General features: G+C 31.0%; 1 protein-coding gene across 2 annotated transcripts; it reads right to left on the bottom strand.

Moving 5' to 3' along the window:
- Window positions 1-1,781: 1,781 nt before the first annotated feature.
- LOC110624616 (endoplasmic reticulum metallopeptidase 1) lies at window positions 1,782-16,320 on the bottom strand. Of its 2 annotated transcripts, XM_021769823.2 has the most exons (13): window positions 15,899-16,320; window positions 14,252-14,490; window positions 13,364-13,520; window positions 12,973-13,050; window positions 12,559-12,633; window positions 12,348-12,467; window positions 11,419-11,583; window positions 10,795-11,317; window positions 10,466-10,622; window positions 9,250-9,359; window positions 8,288-8,400; window positions 2,717-3,074; window positions 1,782-2,280 (listed from the first exon to the last, which is right to left on the bottom strand). In XM_021769823.2, exons 1-13 carry the CDS (start codon window positions 16,217-16,219, stop codon window positions 1,955-1,957), a joined length of 2,742 nt encoding a protein of 913 aa, XP_021625515.1. In that variant the 5' UTR covers window positions 16,220-16,320; the 3' UTR covers window positions 1,782-1,954. The 2 variants fall into 2 exon arrangements, with proteins under 2 accessions (XP_021625515.1, XP_021625516.1); XM_021769824.2 differs by lacking the exons at window positions 10,795-11,317; window positions 11,419-11,583; window positions 12,348-12,467; ... (3 more) ...; window positions 14,252-14,490; window positions 15,899-16,320 and adding an exon at window positions 10,019-10,167 and having other exon boundaries at window positions 10,466-10,592.
- Between the last annotated feature and the right edge of the window lie 8,540 nt (window positions 16,321-24,860).

The following is a 24,860-nucleotide window of genomic DNA, read 5'->3' as shown; positions in this document are numbered from 1 at the left end:
TTAAATTGACCATGACCATATTTTCTATTCTATTTTTATTAAAATCAGATTGCTAAAATTCTATTTATTTTTAAGTTTTGAAATCATACAAAAAATTATTTTTGTTCAAAACAACGAAGTTTAATTTTTACTAACGCTAAAACTATGCGTTTAATGGTTTAATGAAACGATGCCGTTTTATATTTGATCGTATGTGCTTTAAGATTTTTTAGAAAAACAGTTTTAACCATTAATCCCTCTGAATTCAAATTTTCTAAAATAATAGAATATCATTGTCTTTTTCTTATTTCATGTTTTAGGCGACAATTTTTTTTCTTAAAACTATCTTTTAAATCAATCTTCTAAATTCATAATTATCTAACACTTATCTCTCAAGTCAAATCTTACAAGTACGACTTAAATCTTTTTTCCCTTAATTTTATCATTTATTACAATCTAAGATTTTTTAATATTATTCACATTTAATTTTGTAATTAAAATTTTGATTTCATTATAATATCTAAATATTTGATCCTAATTGGATAGTATCTAAATCATATATTATATATAACTTTATACGTCTCAGTCAAAATTATAAATTGTTTTCTGAAAATAAAATTCTTTTTTTAAGATGAGAATGGACTACAATTTGATTCGAGAATAATGAGCTTGCTCTTTATTCATAACATAAAGGATTTAAATGTAATAAAGTTTTAATAATTACTCCTACTTTTCTGCCCATACTCTTTCTAAAATAAGATCATGTCTGACAATAAAAGAAATGTAAACGAGTTACATGTCATAAATGTTGCATCTGTAGGCAGTTTCCATATTTGTTGCATGGCATATGGCATATGATCCATTTTGTAAGAAAATAATTTAAATAAATTTTTATGAATTTTTATAAGGATTTAATTTTTTTTAAATGAAATATTTTTAAATTAGAATGAATTAAATTTTTTTATTTTCAATGAAAGAATTATTTTAAAAAATTAATTGAATTGAATTTCTTTAATTCTAAATAGAGAGTTAGTGTTTGTGAATTTTCCCAAGTCGCATCCTCGGACAACAGCTTCTTCCACTTAACCAATGTTTGCTCTACAAACTTGAGCCTCTTTTGACCCAACAGGTGTCCAACACCTCCTCTGGTTCCATGAGCAATTCTCCATCTTCTATCATGGATAGAAATTCCGAGTGAAATTTCTAGCTGGACTTTGACAGTTTCTTCCACTTCATCTCCGTTTGAAGTACTCATCACCGCCTTCCAAAACTAACAATTGAGGCATTTGATATCGGTGTCTAGGAATAAATTTTTTATCGCAGTTGAAATACAACCCCATGGTCCTTTTCTGTATTTCATTCAAAGTGTGTCTCTTCGAGGGTGGAGCTTGGTTTTTTACTAGCGAAGAAGATTCAGAAAGGAATCGGCTAGCCATTCTCGCTGCTTTTCTTTTGGCATTACAATGATTCGGGTCTAAACATTCGAATCTTGTCTGCTATCTCTGACTTAAGGCCTCCCATAAATGCCTCTATCAAAGTCTTTTGAGTCCATCCATGTACTCCGTTTCCGATTCTCACAAACTCTTATTGGCAATGGACAAAGAAAACGTGTTTGATTGATTTTAGACAAAGCTTCTTCCACTGTTAAGAAAATAAAGGAATAATAACTAAATTTATCGGCCAAATTATGAAAAAAATGCATAACAAGACTGCAAAATCTCATGCATACAGGAAATATGAGACCTCCAGACAAAGTGCTAGTAATAAATACACACAACACAAGCACAGACCAATCCATTATGTTTTGTCCAAAAAAAAAATCATAAATCTCTTTATTAACTTTCTACTCTTCAAACAATACACATTTCGAGTTTTTCTGTTTCCTTCCTATTTTATCTCCACATATTGAGTGTATAATATCCAAGAAACAGGAGAATAACACACCATTTAAATTAGGCTCCTTCACATTAGTTACCTAAAAATCAACAGGAAGACTGCTCAAAAATGCTAGATTGTAGGGAGATGTGGACTTCCCAAACTGGGAACACCATTCAGGGAGCTTCTTCAGAACTCTTTCAGCTTTTGGCGTTAATCGGTCAACATCTGTTCTTAGCTTTAACAGCGGCTGTTGCTCCTCCGTCGTTTGTTCATCCACACTGTGAGCAGACTTCATGGGTTTCTTCACCCAGAAAAGTGTTAGCTCAAACTTTCTAGGAGCTTCTTTTCCTCCTGAAAACTGAATTATATGCCATCCATCTGTGCTGCTCTTGTTGCCAAATGGAACTAATTCATCCGAATTCCCTGCACTCCGAGTTGAAAATTTGAGAAAGAGAAGATAGAATGGTGGAGGATTACTTTCAGTGGAACAAACATAATATTAAATTAAAGCTCCGTTTGTTTAGGGGAAATAACTTGTATTTAGAAAATGTTTTCTGTGAAAAATATTTCATAAAAAATGTTTTCCATGAAAAATATTTTTTTATTTTATATTTTTCATTGTTTGATTTTAATTTAGAAAACAACATACATTAATAAATTTATATATAAATATCTTAGTAAGATACTCAAAGTATACAAAATGACTTACTCTTTTGAAAAAAATGACTTAATTTTTCCTTTTGACTCTGAAAAAATTTTCTGTTATCTAAATTTTCTAAGTAACACAGACATAAGAAAATGTGGATATTTTCCGAAAACAAAAAGAACCTAAATTGCACAAGGATTAAATTTTGCATACCTGTCAAGATGAAATCTTCCACTTCCTTGGTATTAATTGCTAGAGACCAACGTATAGAAACTTGTGTGTCAATTGAAACTTGTGTTATTCTTTCATCTCCTATGGTATCACTATTAACTCGAAGTGTAGGAATATCTGCATCACTCCATCCGCCTTTAGTGTCCTCGTGGGCCCAACAACCATACTTGACAGAAAAGGTAACTAAATCAACAACATTGTCTCTTCCACAAGAGAATCCTTCTTTAATCTGTTCAACCTCCTCTATCAAAGTTCCAGGTGTCGTGGAAAATAGAGATACATACGAGCTAGGATGTTGCTTATTACCATAGCTTCCTGTTGTATCTACAATGTGCACAACCTGAGGACCACGTTTGAAATTGCTAATCATATAATAACAATTGGGAGCATGAATTCACTGTTAAGAAGTAATGTCCAAAACATAAAAAAGCGATTGCAACATTCACCCCCTCCCAAAGAAAAAAAAAATGGAACTGAATGAATGAAAATTTTACAGGCAACAAGCAAAGGAATTATGAGCCTAAATAACTTTACTTGTAGCATAACAACATTAGAAGATCAAACATTTTTTTTTTTGGTACAAGCAGATGCCTGCAGGCTGCAACCTAATTTCACGCATTACAAATCAGTACTCTTTTAAATCTCATCTCAAGTTCTTCACTGGCAGAGGCAGAGCAGCGGCTACTTCACATACGAGATAATGGATTCACTACAGCATAACATTTTGAAGTACTGAATGAGGATTTGCTTCCTCAAACAAATGTAATCTACATGCCTTAGATGCTATATCAGGCAACTCAACCACGACCAAACTTATGGACTCAGTTCATATTTCCTTAATTTGGTCTCACTGAGTAGGGCCATCCATAGTTCCTAATGTCCTAAACAGTACCGGAACCAAAAGAAAATGGCTACTGTAAGAACCGAACCAAACTTACATTTACTGTTCTGATTCGATTCTGGTTCTTTATAAGGAATCGAATCGGAGTCGTCCTGAAACCATGCCGAACTAAAGAAGTGATTTTGTACATTTGTTTTAGATGTATTTATATTATTGATATGTTTATCATTTTAATAAATTACACACACTTATACATAATTAAAATTGCACAAAAATATATAATTAAGTTATCTTTAAGTATCAAAAAAAAGTTATCTTTAAGTATAAATGTACATAATTTAATATTATCTTTTATTTTTATATTTTTAAAAATAACTTGTCATAAATGTACTAAATTACTTTATAATTCTTAATTATATGAATGGATAACATATTGTTTATACAATACACTTTTAAATATGGGAAAATTACCTTCTCATCCCAGAGATATGGAATTACTTGACAGATGTGTCCCTCTATTTTAGAACCAAAAACTTTAGTCCTAAGTTTTTTACTGTCCAAATTGAAAGTTGCTTTGTTAAAATTACCATTAATAAAGTATGAAATGACCTAAAACCCTTGAATAGCTTTAGAAATTTCTAAATAACTACCACTCACCATCAACCTCTCAAACCCACCAAAAGTTGCATTCTTTTTGAGGTATTTCATCAAACACTACACATGCATTACTAAATACATTGAATAATAAAAAATAAATACCACTCCTAAAATTTCCCTCCCAATTCCCCCTCATTTCACAGAGAAAATAAACTAACAAAAAATAAAAACAAAAGAAAACTATTTTAACAAAATTTGAAGATTAATATTAGCATTTATAACACGACAAACTATTTTAGCTTTACTGTTAAACACACACAGCATACATCTATTTGTACCTTTACAACTGAAAATGATTCTACCCAGAAATATATAGATTGTTACTCATCTTGTTCTAATAACAGTATAAAAAATCTTACTCACATTGCAAAATAAGAACATCACAATATTAAAGTTGAAGAATTTTGGAGAATTTTATAGTATTTTTATATTTCACTTTTGATCTTTACAAGTGATTTATATTACTATTTATACACAAAGAATTACGACTAAAAAGAAAGCAAATAATCAAATAATTATAAAGATGATTAAGGACTTAATTTGTGCCCAGAATCCATAATCAAATCATATCACTAAAAATCAACAAATAAGTCAACGATCTCTCTCGAGTTGGTGCATAAATGTCACACATGCCCAATTTGTAAATCCAGATTACGGTAGGTTCTATTGTTGAGCCATTTAGTAAACACATCCGCAAGCTATCCGGTAAAAGCTACGTGAACTAGGCTCAAGACACCGTCTGTTGATTTTTCTTTAATGTGCCGATTAATCTCAATGTGCTTCATTCGATCATTTTGAACTGAATTATGTGCTATACTGATGTTAGCTTTGTTACCACAATACAAAGTTATATTGTTTCTCTCGATCAACCTCAGCTCCTCCAATAACTTCTGCAACCACAAAAGTTCACACACGCCTTAGGCCATTGCTCTATATTTTGGTTCAGCATTTAACCGAACAACAATACTTTGTTTTGTTCCTCAAGGTGAGGAGGTTCCCTCCCACAACTGTGCAGTAACCAGAGATTGATCTCCTGTCATCGAGAGATCCTGCTCAATCTGCATCCGTAAAGCTTCAAGTCGGAGGTGACTATGTTTGGAGTAAAGAAACCCTTTCTCTGGCGCAGACTTTAGGTATCTTAAAATGCAAAAGATAGTCTGCATATGAGTCTCGCAAAAGTCATGCATGAATTGATTGATTAAGCTAACAGAATAGGCTATATTCGGTCGAGTGTGTGAGAGATAAATTAACCTTCCTACCAATTTCTGGTATCTTCCAATATCCAGAAACTCACTCATTCCTGCTAGCATCTTGTGATTAATTTCAATGAGAAATTCTATTAGTTTACACCCCAACATACCAGTTTCTTCCAAAAGAAACAAAATATACTTTCTTTGAGAGATAAAAATCTCTTTTCTTGATCTGGCCACCTCAATACCTAGGAAATATTAAAGAGTGTGATCAGCATTACTCCGTTGGTAATCAAAGGACATCATGACTCTGCTAAATTTGTCAAACCAAGCTTTGAAAGATTGTTTTAGACCATAGAGAGCCTTTTTCAATTTGCACACATTTCTTTGTGTCTTTTCATCAACAAACCAGGAGGAATTTTCATGAACACCTCTTCCTCTAAATCTCTATGGAGGAACGCATTCTTCACATCAAACTGCAGTAAGTCCCCGTTCAAGTTGGCTGCACGGCTGCACAAGATAACAGAACTCTGATCGAGTTTATTTTTGCAACCGGGACAAATGTCTTTTGATAATCCACTCCATAGGTTTGGGTGAAAGTTTTAGCAACCAATCTGACCTTAATATGTTTAATTGTACCATCAGCTTTATATTTTACTGTGAATACCCACTTATAGCCAACTAGTTTCTTCCCAGGTGGGAGAGAGACAAGCTCTCATGTCTCACTTTTTGCCAGTACTTTCATCTCTTCAATCATTACTCTCTTCCATTTAGAATCTCAGAGAGCTTCTTTCCAATCATGTGGAATAGACACAGACTCTATAGGAGGGTAACAAGGATTCATAAGAAACAAAGTTAGAAATAAGATGTTTGGTACAAGATCACACCTTTTCTTTTTACAATAGGTTTATCTAAATCATTGGAACATTCAAGAATCGAGGATAACTCATCAAAGATTCTTGATTATGAGTAGGCTGCATAATAGCTTCTTTTGCCTTATCTCTCCTCGAATATCTCTGCAAATCCGGCTTATCCAAACATTCAATTCTCACCTCCTGATTAGATGTCTCTTTTTGTCTACTAGAACTCTCCCTTTGAACCAGATCATTCAAAATCACGAAATTAAAAATCACTGCTTCTTACTCATTATTCTCCCGCTGAAGAGGTGAGTGGACGGTACTGAAGTAAGATTCAGTTTCTCTGAAGGTAACATCCACACTGACAAAGTATGAGGGTGATAACACTTGTATCCTTCTGTGTCAGAAAATACCCAACAAACACAAATTTAAGAGTCTTGAGATCCAACTTTCTCGCCGTCCTAGTATGGACAAAGCAAACACACTCAAATACTTTTGTACCCAAATACTTTTGTTGGAACAATGTATAAATTCTTTCCTTGTAGAACCTCCAAAGAACTCATAAAGTCAAGGACCTTGAGGGGCATTTAATTGATAAAATAAGTGTGCACTAGTATAAGGACAACTTGTTTGGTATACTATCCCATTGGACTCCAAATAAGCAAAAAACCTACTATCCATATATTCTCTTCCATTGTCAGTTCTTAAAATTTTCACCTTAATATCAAATCGAGTATAAATCATCTTGTAAAAGGATTTAAAACAAGAAAAGACATCACTTTTAGCTTTAATCAAATATACTCAAGTGATCCGAGTGCAATAATCAATAAAAGTGATAAACCATCGAGTATCAGATAATGAGACAGTTTGAATAGGTCCCGAACATCAAAATGAATAGTCACAAAAGGAATTTGGTTTTTATGAGGACTCAAATGATAGAAGGTTCTAGTATGCTTAGCATACTCACAAGTATCACAAAATAAAGAACCAGACTGAGTTCTGGCAAACAGATTAGGATAAAGTTTTTCTAAGACAAAAAAAAAAAAGATGTCCTAACCACCTGTGCCATTGTATTATTTTTTTATTGCCATCTTTATTTTCTCTAAAACAGGTACCAAAATTGTTTATAATCTGTTAAATTTGGAACAGGGCCTAACTCACCTAAGAGCTAGCTGACTATGGCCCATATAAGGGGCACATCCCTTTCCACAACCCGATGTGGAATTCAACACACCCCTCACGCCCAGAGGCACATTACCCTTGTCACAACCGATGTGGAATTCAACACACCCCTCATGCCCAGAATTTTACTGGTGCGTGACATATTTATGGGAGGTCCAGCATCGGATGGGAGGATTGATACCAAGTTAAATTTGGACCAGGCCGGCCTAACTCACCCAAGAGTCAGCTCAAGGGGGAGGAGTGCCTATGGCCCATATAAGGGCACATTACTCCTTTCACAACCGATGTGAAATCCAACACTCCCTCTCACGCTCAGAGGCACATTACCCTTTCCACAACCGATGTGGGATTTAACAGAACCAAACTGAAACCCTAATTGAAATTTAGTTCTAAGTCTAGTTCCCAACAATCACTGACCAGAGGTTTGGTTCCGGTTCTTGCTTTGGTTCTTAGCTTGAACTGTATAAGAACCGAACTACACACCCCTATCACTAAGGATGTAAATGAGAATATAAAACTTTCCATTCAATCCTATATGTGGCGAAGCCACAAACTATTTTATTCTCTCTAAATGTTTTAGAGGAAGATTTTGGATTCATTACCCATGCCACACAAAAACTATCCAACAAATGCTCTAACTTCATATGGTATATAGTTCAGCGGGTGATTCATCTATTAAATAGCAGAGTCAACAGAAATGAGAAAACTTACAATTACTAATTATAATTTACTAACACTTGGAACCATTTCATCAAATTGAAATTTAATGAACATGAAGCGAAATAAAACATGGAAAACACAACTTAATAAACATATGGAAGCTTACATTGACAGCTCTCCCAGTATCTTCAGTAAAAGGTGGAAGCACACCAGATAATATTAAAATGAGTGAGAGTCCAAACAGGACACTAGTTCCAAGGATGATAGTTCTTGTTGCACCTAGACATCAACAGTAAGAAGAGCAGTTGTAACATTTGATTCCAAGTCCTACCCTAATAACTTATGTAAAAAATTGCACCTAATTTCATGATCAAATACTCATTAAACCTTAATGTGTAAGTTAAATGAGTTATCATACATTCCACAGAAGAATTAATTAGTTTTACAAAAAAATTATGTATGATGTGCCAGAACCGTTTCTGCCCTTGTTTTAGATGGCTCTAGATGCGCATATTCATGAACAGAAAAATGCAACCTTAAACTCACAGGATTACAAATTTTGCCCTTGTTTTAGAAGGCTCTAGATAACCATATTCAGGGGGGAAAAAAGCAACCTTAAACACAACTATATTAGTACATTCGTACAGGATTAAGATTCACTATGCCAAACTGGCTGATAGCAGCAGAGTTCAGAAACTTTTGACCATGAATTAACTGTTTAACTAACTGCTTTATTTTGGATTATCATCCAACTTTTACGGTAATTGTTTAAAAATTTCAACAACCTAATTAGTTTAAGTTAAGGCTTCATTGAGTTAAGTTGAATATAATAAGTGCAATTAATAACAAAATCAAGATTATTCTTAGCAATAAAGCATAACATGGTTATTTTATTTGTACTTCAATCATCTACATATAATATGGCCAGTTGAGACAGTTCATTACTTCATTCCATGTCTGATGAGGATACTAAAGTATGTATTGATCATGATTATGCTAGAGTGAATTTTACAAATATTACCTACTAAGTTACTGATGCCAAAAGTACTTCACCTATAGCAGAGCCACCGTCTAACAAAAATCTCAATTCAGCTTGCAACTAAATAAATAAATTGTATAAATAAAAACCTGAGAGATGGGCATATGAAAGGATGTAAACCAGAGTGAAACAAATGACAACAGCAATGAAAACAGCTATTATTGTATTTCCCAGCCACTCAGGAGTGCCACCTGGGTTCCTGTATAAAACCATAAATCATACCCAATCAATTTCTAGACATCAAGCAAATCAGGACTGGCAACCAAATCATATCCTTTGGGACTTTTTGAACAATGGAACTCCAGCATTTAGAAACAATGGCTTGCATTTACCCTCTATGTTGCGAGGGGAATAGGTAGATATTCCCCCACCCCAACCTTAAAAAAGTACATAGCACATAATCTGGCAAATGGAAGATCCTAACCATTTAAAGAGTAGAAGACAACAATATCTTATTTATGGAGGTCAAAAACACCATAAATTATCTCTCGGGTGGTTTGGGTTTGATATAATTTATTAATAGGTCTGTCTATATTCAGCATGTGCCATCTATAAAATTAGGTTATATTAATTTAAAGAAACTAATGCATCTTCAGAAAAATTTTCCACCAAAAACAGGCCATCAGCAATATAAAACTCCATTTGTTAACGCTATAAATTTCCAATTCTTCATATCATGTTGGAAAATAGCTAACCTCATTTTCTACTATTTGCCGATATAAAACTCCATTTATTTTTCACATGTTCTAAACTATGAAAATCCAATCATAATTTTTACACCGATAACAGCTCCTGTATGCTAGCTACACCAGTGCCATCAAAACAACCACATTGTCATTATCAATGAACATCACTTACCACCCCAAACCATTAGTATCACAAACCATCATTGGTAAAAGCTATTGCCACCTCCACCAGCACCAATAATGATACCACAAGGATACCACCTTGCACCCCATTCACCACTGCCCAGCACCTTCATTATGGCCAATGCTGTCACAACAAACCTACAGCAATATACTAGCACGACAACTATCATTGTTGCTACACATCACTAGCATCTTAATATAACCATCACCATCATACCTAAAGGAATAATTCACCCCATAAAAATTTATATCTTTAATTACTTTTATGGCATTTTACTTTCATTTAATATATCAATACAAGCACAACTATTAAGAGAGATTTGACATAGTTTGAAAAAGAACTTCTCTTGTTCTCAAAAAACTAACTTTTGATAGTAATTCAAATAATAGCCTCTTAAAGAGGAAATGAGCAACATGGTAACATTATAAACTTTACCTATCAAATCGAACCACAATCCCAACTATTGTGACAGCCAACCGAATGAAAGTTCCTGAAGAAATTATAATTGGTAAAGCCAAACCCATTAGTAGAGTTGCAAGTTTGAGAGGCCTTGGAAACCGAGCAGGGGTTAGAGTTGCTTCAAGCAAGCCATCTGAACATTCCAAAATTCAGAAACAAACCAGTGTGAGAAAGTTCTCGTACATCACATGCAACTATTTGTTCACAGTAATCCTGCCTTAGATTTCAAAACTAAGGCATAAAGATTAAAAGGCCATTTCATTTTCTTTCTTATCCCACAGTTACAAAGTTAAATGTACACTTACATGCAAATGCTGGTGGAACCAACCAAAAGAGTGCAATGTAAGATGATCCAATTTTGTAATAGTGTCCCAAGATCAGAACAACAAGCCACTTAATAAAACCAGCTTTAAATAGCCATCTTTCAGCCTCTAACTTGACCAAGTCAGCTTGGATAACAGATGACAGCTGCTTTTTCTTGGTGTATACATTTGATAAATACATTTGAATAATAAGATAACCAAAATGTTGGCCAATCAATGCTCCAATGAGTGCAGGTGCGGCAAATAACCCAATTACTAACCATGGGTTTGCAACATAGGGCACTGGTGATGAAGATATTTGCGGTAGAATGAAGGCCACAAGAATGGAGAAGCTCATTGAAAATATCAACATTAGGATGGCACTGAGACATGACAAGCCCAATGAAATAGCAGCTGGATAACCACCCACAAGCAATGATGTCACCCATATTAGAAGTGATTGCATTATCACCGAATTGTGAAGCATGCTTGCAAACCTTTGACTATATACAATCATGTATGTTCCCTGAGATTGAAGGGTATCAGAAACAATAGCTGCAAACGTTCATTATATGACCATTCAACACAAAGCCAAAATGATGTTAAAGTTTCAATAGCTTAAAGTACCAAAATGTCAAAAAATACAGCAGTGTCCTGTCCACTTTTTTCCTCTTCTCTCATTGCATTGCCTTTTGGAAGATGAGGTGTTGGAGCTATCTGAAGCAAAAAAGCAAGCATATTCTCCCCAAGATGCTGAAGAGAACCGGATTTGAGGAACTCCAATTTATCATTCTGCAAGGAAATTTTTTTCAAAATTTCCAAGTACACAAATATATAATTATATATTCCTTGCAGTTTGTTTATTTATTTATGCCACTAGATAATAATCAATATTTATGTAACCATGCTTCAAAGGCAGTAAAGCTAGCATTACAAATTATCCCAGCCTGAAAGCAAATTATTACATATGCCCTTCCCTATTTAAGACAAATTAGATTATTTTAGAGCATGTGTTTCTTCTATACCCAACCTAAAATAGGTCCAGTTGAGGAGTTAATATTCTGAATAGTAATATAGAGCAAATATGAAATAACATGCATCTAAGCAAATGCAAGCTAGCTGCAAAACCAATTTTGACATTGCATCGCAAACATGCAGCTCTTGCATGGGTTAACCTTATCAAAATGGTGCAAATTCAACAATATACTTCCTAAGGCCACCAGCCATCAAACCACACCATCAGTGCGCCACAGAGTGTCATCACATACACTGCCAGTCTACCACTATGCAGAAATTATTTCAGTTCTTAATAAAAGTCTGAGGCTCAATCCAAACTTTAGGCTGTGGATTACAAGACTCAGTTCAATGATACTGAAACTACATTGGATTAGATAAATAAGGATAACATAAATATAGGTTCCATCATATGTAATGCAAGACAGCTCAAAGAGTTGTCCCATAATTTAACTCCTTTCTCCAGCGTACAAGGAGCTTATCAGGCAGATGAATACTGAACACCCCCAAAAAATGGAAAAGTGTGGACATAATAAAAAGACCTTAGTGTGATATACACCACTGTTATCTGTGTAGGCAAAGTCAAGCCCTGAAAGACCAGCAACCTCTTTGTAAACTTGGAAATCTGTGGCAGATTTAATCACTCCGGATGAAAAAAGATCCTGTACAATCACAACTAAAGCAACACAAATACATCAACCATCAAAAAGAAATAGACATATGGGAGACACCATTAAAAACAAAACCACAAACCTGTGCTACGACATGACCAGAAGGGTATTTTGCTGCCAATGCAAAGTTCTCTATAGCAAATGGATGAGGACCAGCCTGCAGGTCAAGAACCACACTTATTAGGCCAGAGAGAATGATAGAACAACCAAGTGGAAGAGAACAGTTGCATAATGATACATAATTAGATAAAATGATAAATACAAGATAAAAGGGTTTAATGTTCTAAATACATTTTAAATTAAAGGAACAGAATCATAGCACATCAAACACATTCATTTCCTTCTCTTTAGACATTATTCAACCCAAAAAAAAGGAGGAAAAACCAATTTTTGCTGCTATCCTAAACCACAGAAATCCACATTCATATTGAAAAAAGGTGGTCTAATCAAATTGCAGCAGAAAAAAGCAAAAGCATATTGATTCAGAAAAGAATACCTGAAAAATGCCAGACTTCCCTCCAATACCCATGGCTTCCAAATCAATAGCCATACGAATAGTTTTACTCCAAGGATGCTGCATCAACAAATCAAATTTTCACTATAGTACAAATAAAATCTTGTACTTTCTAGAAAGAAATTCTTTGAGTTAATTAAAAACAATAATAAAAGAACATTTACATTCTTTTTTTTTGGTGAAATACTGCAAAATAATCTTGCACATCAAATATAAAAGATCCAAGTTCGGCAAGCTTCTAATAAAATATTAAGGGAAAAAACCCACATTTTTCTTTCTTTAAACAAATAGTTTATAGCTGCTGAAGGAACAAACCAAGGTATAAATGGGTGAAAAGACCATAATGAGTACAAGCATTGACAACTCATCCCACCTGAGTTATAAAGCTATGAGCACCATTTAGACCCTCCTCCTCACCGGTATTAAATAAAAATATTATGGCATTCTTGAATCCATGAGCCCACTGAGAAATCCCTCGAGCAAGTTCCAACATAACACCCACGCAAGAACTGCAATCTCCAGCCCCTTCCCTGAAACATGCATAGTACCTATTTGAGTAAGAAGGCAATGGAAAAAGAAAAAAGAAAAAAAATGTCTGTGAAAACAAACTTGAAACATCATGTAACCAAAGCATAACAAAGATATTCAAGGATGCTACATAAAAGCCAACTTCTGGATGTCTTGAATGCACATTGTAAGGGAGAAAGCATGAAAGCTTTCCTACAACTTTTTTCTGGGAGAAATTTTCTCCATCCCTAATATAGAAAAGGCAAGTTCTTCCTGAATCTTTATTACAAATGATGATAGAATATTAATTTGTTTCAATCCATTGAATTAAGACCTAAATAAGGTTTTAAAATCAATCATGCAGTATTCTGCTTCTTGACAACAGTTACAAGGACTATACATAACTCAAACTTGGTTATAATTTGGAAGCCTCTAGTAAGACCATAGATTTTTCTTACCTCCTCCAAATCTAATCAAGAATTTCATAAAAGAATTATTAGTGTTTAGTCTCAAAACTGAACTCTTAGAGTTTGTTATTTGATGGTATAACCCAGCGTCTGATGCTACTATTTGTAGCGGTTGCATAAATTCATACAGGCTTGGACCATGAGATAGAACAAGAGAAATAATCATCATACTACACTATTCAAAGAAAAGCTCTTGCTTATATATGTAGAATCATCCAAAATTAATAGAAAAGGGAAGGAAAGGTTAGGTCAAGATACTATTAGATTGTAAGTGAAAGAAAGCATACGTTGAGAATACAGTATCAATGTGAGAAGAGACCAGAATAGCATTTTCTCTTGCTTCAGATGCATATTTTGGCAAGATTCTTAGAATGATGTGGTTAAGATCAGAATAAACAAGTGTTTTCCCCTTAAAGAGGCCACCAAGCAGACGATTTGCACCAGCTTTTACATGGAAAAGCTCCACTTGAACATCAACCTCCCAGTGAGCTGTTTCCTTAATATTTTCCGCCTCTGTCAAAACATACTGTGGCGGAATGCATGTTATAGGAATATGTCAGCATATCATCATACATGAAATGGATGGCTAAAAAGTCATAATGAAAGTTGATAACCAAGTAAAAGCAGAAGGAAAGAGAGTAGCATTAAATATTTATGGACTAGAGTCCATATTGAAAGCCCAAAACGAACATATGGATTGCATGAAACAACTAGAAACAGTTCATAAAGGTCCTTTTATCTTGTTCCCGATTTCCAAACCAACATGATAGAATAAAACTTAAACCAATGATCTGATATCTGACTGTTATTTAAAACAAAATGAAATATTACTAAACAAGAGACTCCAGAAGTGATAAATGGTACACTACATATCTTCTGAAACGCAAACAGGATGTTACAAATCTATCCCATTCATTTTCAACATGCATGCAAGAGAATAACAAGCATATGCTTCAGGGTCATAGAGTTTTCAGGGACCAAAACTGTAATTTTCCAACATTGGAATTCCTAGAAAGCAATATTAGGATAAAATAGTAGAAATTAGTAGGAAGATAATGGCCGAGACAGTTTGTTGTAATTCCTTTCCATTTATTTGTTTTAGGGAGTGTCATATGAGACATGTTGATGTCTCCTCCTGCCATAGGCCAAGTTGTTCTTAAGGCTCTTTAGGGGGGAGTGACTAGTTGGCCACCAGCTGGGGCTGGGCCCAGTTGGCTACCGTAGGCCTACGGAGATCCAAGTTGTGACTTCACTCCTTGTAGACCGTCCCCCCTGTCAGACAGAGGGATGGCTACCGTAGGCCTACGGAGATCCAAGTTGTGCCTTCACTCCTTGTAGACCGTCCCCTGTCTACAAGGGAGGTGAGAATTATTGTAACGATTGCATCGATGATAATGTATAATTACTATTTTGCCCCTATAATAAAATAAGTAGCCTGTTCATGAATTTCCATATTCAGTTCTTATCTTTTGTACCTACTGTGAGGCTTCTGATGGAATGCTGTCTGTTGGCTTCGTTGTTCATTTATATAACATTGACTAATCAGGGTATTCATGTTCACAGGATATTGGGTGATTCTTAAGGCTGACTTGGCTTGAAGGTGTTCAAGTCAAGTGCCGCACGGTTCCTGGCTATTGCTAAAATCTGAAACCGTGACACATATGCTTCAGCATGGATACTAACACTAACTAGCAGATTGAAGCACTGAAAACTTGACTCTTTTTTTTCATTTAAACACGGTCCAAGATGAATTCTTCAACCTAGAATTACCAAAACAAAATTCACTAATCACAACTTCACATTCATAATCCAATTTTCTAGCGAAGTAGCGATGCATAATACAATTTAAGACGATGGATTACGATAAGGACTAGGATACCAAACTAACAAAATCCGCCTCATTTTCCCAAAACAAACTCACAAATCCATATTACCTGCAAAGCAAGGTCAAGAGCATCCGACCCAACAGGGTGAGGGCCCAATTGAGTCAAGGCTTGGACATGCTTCATAGCCTCCACCTCAGAGAAACCCCTCTTGCCGGCCTGCTCAGCGGTGAGAGCTGAAGGCAAACTCTCGAACTGGTAATGGTAAACAGCCCATGAAGAGTATATGATCACTCCAAACAATATCAGCCACACAAATCCTGACCTTCTCTTCTTTCCACTAATCAAACCAGCAGTTGTATCAACTCCGACGGGTTCTTGACTGGTCGACGGTTTCGATTTGGAAGAAGAATTGTTGGGGTTCCTTCGCATTTTGAGTTGAATTGGGAGACAGAAGGGAGGAAGAGAGCTTCGTCCAATGTCAATGGCAAGCGACTACACCAGTTTGGCTTGACTTGTGCTAATAAGGGTGAGTTATTGTGGGTCGCAGGTCCATCGCACTTAGTATACTTTACTCTCCAAACTGATTGATGGATTTGGGTCCTGCAGGTTTCCACAGAAATTAAGGAAACGACACCGTAGTTAGGTCTGTGTTGCGAACGTGCGCTCTTGCCAACTTGAGGCTCAGTTCATTTGAGGATTGTTTAGCATAGATGGCTAAAATGTACTTCAACGAAAGAAAAAATATATTCTAATCAAGTCTATTAGTTGAAAAAGAAAATAAATTTATGATTTTTTATATTTATAGTTTAAATTTTTAATTTTAAATAAAAAAATTTAATTTTTAAATTTATTATAATTATAATAATTTTTTAACTTAATTTTAATTAAATTTAAATTAATTTACATAATATATATATCATTATTTTTATCACATAAATAATTTGATTATTTTAAATTAAATTTTAATTAAAATTTTAAACATGAAAATTCTAAATTATATAATAAAATATTTAATTTTCTAATATTTAGATAAGAATTTTAATTAAAAATTTTAGATAATTAAATTTTTAAAATTTTAATTAAAATTTAATTCAAATTAATCAATATTTATATAGCAAAAATAAAAATATATAATATATTATGTGAGTTAATTTAAATATAATTAAAATTAATTTTAAAAATTACTATAATTATAATAAATTTAGAAATTGAAGTTTTAATTTAAAAGAATTCACATTTATATTTAAAATTGTAAAACTAAACTTTTTTAATTTGGTACAATTACAGTTAAAATGACTAAATTTTATTTAGAAAAATTAATGATAAATTATCATATAGTCCTTAAAAATTTATAGTATTAAGAAAATATATAGTTCTTTAATTTAAATTTTATATTGAAATTAAATATATTGTATATTTATTATATATAATATTAAATAAATTATATTGAATAAATATTTATTATAAATAATTCCTATTATATAAAATATCACATATAAATAATATATATTAAAATATTTCATTCAATTTTATACTCAATATTGTAAATTATGTATATATTTTTTATATTTAAAAGTTTTACTTTTTATTAATAATATTCTAAATAAAATAAAATATTATAATTTTAAATTTTAAAGTTTTTTTATGTTTTTAATTTTTATTAATAACCTATGATATCATATAGAAGTAGGAATAGGGATAAATAATAATATCAATAATAAAAATAATATTGTTATAATAAAAATATATATTTAAAAAATTATTTTATTGATGAAATAAAATTTTAGACTATTTATAATTTATTGTTAAATCTTTTAAATTCAATTTAGTTATATCCACTATAATTATAGCAAATTGAAAAAAATTATTTAATTTGATCAGTAGATGGTATTAAAATATAAAATAATTTAGATAACATTATTTAATATTAAAATATATTACTAATTCAAATATTAAATGATTTTGAAAATATTTAAATCTAATTAATAGATAATACTAAAATATCAGATAATTTTATGACAATATTTAAATATTAAAATAATATAACTAAGTTTTAAAATTTAACAAATAAGATGGTTTACTTTTTGTACTAATATAATAAAATTTATATTAAATTAGTATACTAAAATAAATATTTTTAATATTAATTTAATACCATTATATTTTTAATTCTATTATTATTATTAATTCATAAAACTCATATGTGAAACTTTTTCTATTATTTAATAAATTTAATTTTATTAATATTTTTACAAATAACAACCCAACAACAATGTCAAACAACATAAGTTTTTTTTTTGTAAGTTTTAACCAAATCATACTGCATCCAAATTTAATTTATTATTATAATCTTTAGTTGATTTTTTTTTGCCTACATTAACTTAAGAAATTTCAATTTAAATTTAATTTAATCTAAAATTCAAAAAATAAACAAAAATTAAGCTTCTTGGTTTTTGGGGTAAAATTAATACATTTCTTAATTTTTCATCTAAATCACTAAATTAAAAAATTTAGCATAAATTTTTTATTCAAAGTTTTCATTTTTAAGATTTGCAAAATTGAAACATTTAGACTCTCTTTAATAAGAACTTAAGAAATTGAAACATTAAAATTATTTTTTTTTGGCTCGAAGATAATGGGAATTCATTGACTACAGCTCAAGCCTAAAAATAGAACTAAGTATAAGGCCCAAAAAGCTTCTAAACCTAAGAAAATTAAGATTTCAATTATAAACAAGCCCAAAGGCCCAATACAAAAACAGTAGAAGGGATACGAATTTATCTTTCCAAGCCCTTTTAAAACTCGAGAACCAGACAAGAACTATCGATAAGAGTGAGTATTCGGTCCATTCAATTTAAAATCGAATTGAATTAAATAAATTAAAAATTAAAATTTTAGTATTTATAAAAATCAAATTGAACTGATTTTGAATAGAAATCAAATCAAACTGAATCGATCTTATTCAATTCAGTTTCATCAATTTGAATTTTTAATAAATTTTTTATTTTTTATATTTTATTTTTATTTAATTAAAATATTTTAACTTTAATATGATTTAATCTCTATATATTATTGAAAATAATATATTATTATTACTAATCGGTTCGATTTTTGATTTTTTTATTAAAATCGAATCGAACTGAAATAATTGAAATTTTTAAAATTAAAACCAAATAAAATTAAAATAAATAAAAAATCAAACTGAATTTTTAAATTCATTTTATTTCAATCGATTTTTTCGATTTTGAACCAAATAAACCATGAAAGTTACTTGATCTCAACTCCTCTTTTAACATGAAAACACCTATGAAGCCCAAAAATGCAAAACCACTTTAAGGAATATAGGAATTAAGTGGTGGTGAAGGAGAGCCAAAGACACTGAAAGACAGCCAAGGTCGTGGAGACAAAGATTTAAAGTTCAAAGATGAATCAGCAGTAAAAACACAATCTTGAAAGGATGATCGGCTGAGCTTTTTTGAGCAAAAGTCGGATATTGTTTCTTGGAATATCCATCACTAAACACACTTTCTCGCTTATCAGAGCCAACCACTAGAAAAAAAAAAAAAAAAGAAAAAAAAAACACAAGAAAATAATTTTAGATTTCACGCTGCTGGAAATATTGCAAGTAATGGAAACTTGGTATTCTGCCTAACAATTGACTTTGAAAACGCCTGGTTGATTATTTCTACATAGCTGGAAATATTGCAAGTAATGGAAACTTGGTATTCTGCCTAACAATTGACTTTGAAAACGCCTTGTAAATGCTCTATTCTACATAGCAGGTTGATTATTTCTCCTGTATTAGCATGTGAACATGTGATTAGTCCTAGACATGGTCCGAATCGGATTGGCTAAACTATAAAAACCAGATTGATCAATCAGTTTCTATACTTGAATCAAACTAAATTATCTATTAAAAAAGCAGTTTTGATTTATAATTTTGAATCAAGATTGAAATCGGCTTGATTTAAAATTATATTTTTTTCCTTTTTAGTTTATATTTGTTGATTCGTGATGTGGTTGAAATGAGAATGTGCTGTGAGTAGTCAATCTGCAAAAAAAAAGAGAAAGCGAGATGATTGCGAGTGGTCAATCTTCAAGAAAAAAGAAAGTGAGATGATTGGTATATATGATAACCACTCCGATACTCAAGTCAATAAATTGAACCGAAGAAAATGACGAGTGTAATGAGATGCTCATAATATATAATTTAAATTTTGTGATCATTAGTTTTTATATTGTAAGAAGACGGAGTTAGTTATTACATCTCCTAAAAATCGATTAACACATACTAGTATATAAGGATCCCGCGATTATAGGTGTAATGAATATCTGTTGGATTGTATTCTATAACATTAATTTTCCGTAGAGTCTTCTCTTGTAGTTGAGAGAGCAAGTTTTTTACGAAAAGCTGAAACCTACTATGTCCGAGTCTTCTTTTTCATCAGTAGGACCGAGTAACATATGATTCAATCCTTATTACACTGGTCTGACTTCGAATATAAACTCATTATTTACTTTGAATAATCACTATGTTATATCTTTGATTCTTTTAAATTAATTTTTTACACTATATATATAAATAAATAACAAATTATAAATGTAGATTTTATAAATTTATTTAATCTAATAAGTAAAATTTTAATGTAGTTATAGTTTTACAAAATATTAAATCATCATATTAAAATCAAAATCTAACTAAATCCGCTTTGAAACATATCATTATTGAACCACAACTTTTTCAAACCGAAATTGATTGGAACTAAAATCAGCAATTGAAATGCTTCGACACGAATCAAATTGAAACCGGGGTTGAGTGTTTCTATAATCACTTTCATATAACTAATCAATTTTATCATTATTTTGCATTTTTTTTTGTCAAAAACATGAAAAAATACATTGAATGGGAGGAAAAGCTGAATAGAAAATGGATTTGATAGGCAGCATTCATCACAAATAGATAGGAGTACGTATTCAATTAATTCGATTTAAAATTAAATCGAATCAAACGGGACAAAAAGTCAAGTACATAATTATTTTGATAAATAAGATTTATCACAAATAGATAAGGGTGAATATTCGGTCGGTTCGGTTCAAAATTGAACCAAACTCAATAAATTAAAAATTAAAATTTTAATATTTATAAAAATCAAATCAAATTGATTTTAATCAGAAATTAAATTAAATTAAACCAACCTGATTCGATTTAAATTTTTAATAAATTTTTTATTTTTTATATTTTATTTTAAATATTTTAAAATTTAATTAAAATATTTTAATTTTAATAATATACTGTTATGATTAATAATAAGTTCGATTCAATTTTTTATTTTTTTAATTAAAATTACACTCAATCAAATTAAAATAATAAAATTTTAAAATTAAAATTCGAACTAAAATGATAAAAGAAAATTAAAATTTTAAAATAATTTTAAATTTTTTACAGACCGTCTCTGCAAGTTATTTTGGGGAGTACATGGAAGCTTCATTCTACATCCAGCTGAGTCATTCAAAAAGTAACAATCTTTAGGTCTTGCTAAGACAAATAATTTCATGCATTCAAGAGATGTGAAACATATTACAAGAATATTGATATGTATACATAACAAAGCCTAATCCAGAAAATTACCCATGCCCAAAAAGAATTCACAACCAAAAAATTTAGAACTCAACTCATATCCGGCAATAACATTTGGCTTCATCGATATCCTGTTGTCATTGGATTTGGCAGCTTCAAGATGGAAACCAAGGAGGGTTCTGTTGTAGGGGCCAATAAAAATTTGAAAGATTCATTAATAAAAAAAATTTAATGAGGGTTAGGCTTCCAAGGAGGGTTCGATCGGTGTGACTCTGGAAACTCGAGATCGCAACATTAGATTTAACGATTCACACCCCGACAAGCCCATGATTGGCCAAGAGCTCGGCGACATCTGCTTGTGCGCTTCAGTTCTTGTATGAGCTGCCTCTGTTCTTGTTTTCTCATGAGAGCTCTTCTGCTTTGCTTGCTACATGCATGCTTATTTGTTGTGTTTTTTTGTCCCCCATTTGCTGCTGTTGTGCACTGGTTCGTTTGGTTTCTGTTGACCTGTTGCTCGGACGCTTTAAATGCCTCGAGTGAAAAAAGCCATACAAAAATAGTTATATTTATAATTTAAGAGAATATAATTGAAGTGTTAAATTTATGACTAGAAATGAGTGTATAATTGTTTCGGTTTAATTTTGAATAAAATTAAATAATTGAAAATTTAAAATTTAAATAGAATTGAATTATGTGAGAAATTAATTTAATCAAATTAATTAAATTTTTTATTTTTTATTTTTTAATATTTTAAAATTTATTAAAATATTTTAATTTTAATTAATGTCTAATTTTATATATTGTCAAAATGATAAAATATTACTAATTAATCAATTATATTTAATTTTATATAATTTTTTTTATCTACACTAAACAAAAGTCATTAGTTTTTTTAAAATTAAAATACAATCGAATAAAAAAAATTAAACTGATTAATTTTTTAAATTAATTAAATTTGACCAATTATTTGAATCTTAACCGAATATCATTCGGTCTAGATGTGAGGTACAGATTTGAATCAAATGTATTTAAAACGCATTTAATTAGATGTAGTATTCATTGAAATTAAAAAAATTGATGAAATTAAATTAATTAAAAGTTTTAATTTAATTTATTTTTATTTTAATTTAATTTAATTTTTATTTTAAAAATTTTAATTATTTTGATTTTAATTAAAAAATTAATAAAATCAAACTAAATCAATGTGCCATCATAATATATTATTTTTTATAATATAAAGAGATTAGACTATAATTAATATTAAAATATTTTAATTAAAATTTAAAATATTAAAAATAAAATATAAAAAATAAAAAATTTATTAAAAAAATTACTCTATTTAATCGAATTAAATCAATTCAATTCAAAACAATTTTTATTTAAAATCAATTTGATTTAATTTTTATAAATATTAAAATTTTAATTTTTAATTTATTAATTTAATTTTAAATTAAACAGAGAAATACTGATCTAACATTATAAACGCAAAGGGAGATGTCGTACAGCTTTGGAGGGATAAGTTTTATTTGCTCACGTGGTGATTACATGAGTATATATATATATAATTAAAAAAAAAAGATTTATAGGAAATGGAAATTATTTAGATGGTGTGGGCATATGGGTTATTTGTATTTGGTTGTAACTACCAAATTTGAATGTCTGATACAACGTTACTAATTTATATGACCGTTATAAATTTATATAACCTTCTGAAAGCCTCTGTTGAGCGCAACAATAAGAGCCTCTTTGCAAGCTAAGCCTTCCAGAATCAAGGGATCTGTCTAGTGTGGGAAGAGTTTGCAAGTCCAAATCAGGATCGTTCCACTATGATCTCGAAAAATAACTACAGAGCCTCTCTATTGGATTGCAGCATCAAAATTGGCTTTAAAAAACTCCACGGGGGAGGTTCCCATAAATTAGCAGAATCAGGTCTGGTGTTCTCTATATGCCAAGATACATTGGCTTCATTAAAGGATTCAAAATAGCTGAGAGCCGATTTGCTTGGGAGTTTAATGCTCCAAATGTTTTGCCAAAAGGCTTCCAAGGTAAGCTGAGCATATGGACCATGGTTAGCCGCTGACACATTGGTAGTTTCCCTGCAGATCTGTTTTGCAATATGGTAGCCAAAGCGTACTGTAGAATGACCATCTATCACTTGCCAGTGCATCCCTTTGTTGAAGTTTAATAAAAATGTGTATGACTTTTTTTTACAAATAATCATGTATAATTTTAATTATTTTTAAATTAAATTTTTAAATTTTTTATTTAAATGAAAAAATAAGAAAAAAAATTAAATAAAAAAAATTATTGCAAAATTTGTAATTTCAAACGTAAAACGTGAAATAGTGGACGTCTTATCTTGTATTAGATAATATAATAATAGTGGAAAATTCATAGAATATTTATTTTTTGCAATTTTTAAAAGACTTATATTCATATGAGAATTTAATACTTTAAATACACTTTATAATCGTATAAAAAATTCTAAATTGTTATTTGTTAGTGGTATAATTGATAAAAATATATACTTTTAGCCTATGAAAAAGAATTACTTTTCCTTTTCTTATCCATATTAAATTATAAGCTTTTTTCTAGAAAATATTTTATTTATTAATTGCTATATGTTAATTCATATTTAATATCATGAAAAATATATATATATAATTTTACAAATAACTTTTTTCTATTCAATGGAGGTCAATGATTGGTTTTTGTTTTTTTTTAAATATATGTATTGCCCAAATGAGCTAATTATAACAGTGAAAAGGGCTTAAAAAGAAAGTTTATCTCAAGAGACAACCCATCATCATTAAACATCTCACAATCCAAAAACTATAACCCAATCCACTAAAGACTCGAAAAGCCATACCTGCACCCCACAACCCATAACCCGCAATCACAACCCAACTCACGAAAAAATGGAAAATTTTCATGGAAATACTGTAACTTGACTCAGCGTCAAACCCCAATAAAAAGTTGACACGCATGCAAAATTGACAACAGAGAAGGTGACCGTTTTAGGACTCATAAATTGTACGTCGGGTTCATTAATTGGTCTGTGCTGGCTGTCGTGACTGTGAATCGTTTTACTTATCCTTTGTGGGTAGCAGTGGAGCCCACCGGCTGACCTTTACCTGCTGCGCCCATGGATGCCAATTGTGAGCTGCTAAATATAAATTAATTACACAAATTATTATTTATATTTTAAATTTATTAATTATAATTTGAATTTTTATAAATTTATAAAATTAAATGAGTATAATTTTATTATTTTATAAAAATTTAGAGTTTAATAAATAAAATTTTTGTTTCATTTAAAAATAAAAAATTTAAAGGTCTGGTAGCTTATGACAACTTCTCTTAGATATGACATGGAAAGAGCTTACCCTTCAATCGAGGGCATGTTGTAAAAGCTTACTTCAATTGCAAAAGTAAGTTATCAGGTCAAGCTCATAGACAGATAAGCTACATTGCTTTCATTTTCTAGGATTT

Source organism: Manihot esculenta, chromosome 10 (genome assembly GCF_001659605.2).
Source record: "Manihot esculenta cultivar AM560-2 chromosome 10, M.esculenta_v8, whole genome shotgun sequence".
In the NCBI taxonomy this organism is placed as follows: domain Eukaryota; kingdom Viridiplantae; phylum Streptophyta; class Magnoliopsida; order Malpighiales; family Euphorbiaceae; genus Manihot; species Manihot esculenta.
Note: the sequence above shows the minus strand (reverse complement) of the source record. Positions and strands in the feature narration are given on the sequence as shown.

Excerpts from the sequence above, each read along its gene's own strand:
- LOC110624616 (XM_021769823.2), bottom strand. The coding sequence starts at position 16,219 with ATGCGAAGGAACCCCAACAATTCTTCTTCCAAATCGAAACCGTCGACC. Across the intron at positions 9,360-10,465 it reads ATTGTGGTTCGATTTGATAG|GAACCCAGGTGGCACTCCTG; the intron begins GTAAAGTTTATA and ends GGTTTTATACAG. Across the intron at positions 3,075-8,287 it reads ATACTGGGAGAGCTGTCAAT|GTTGTGCACATTGTAGATAC; the intron begins GTAAGCTTCCAT and ends CGTGGTCCTCAG.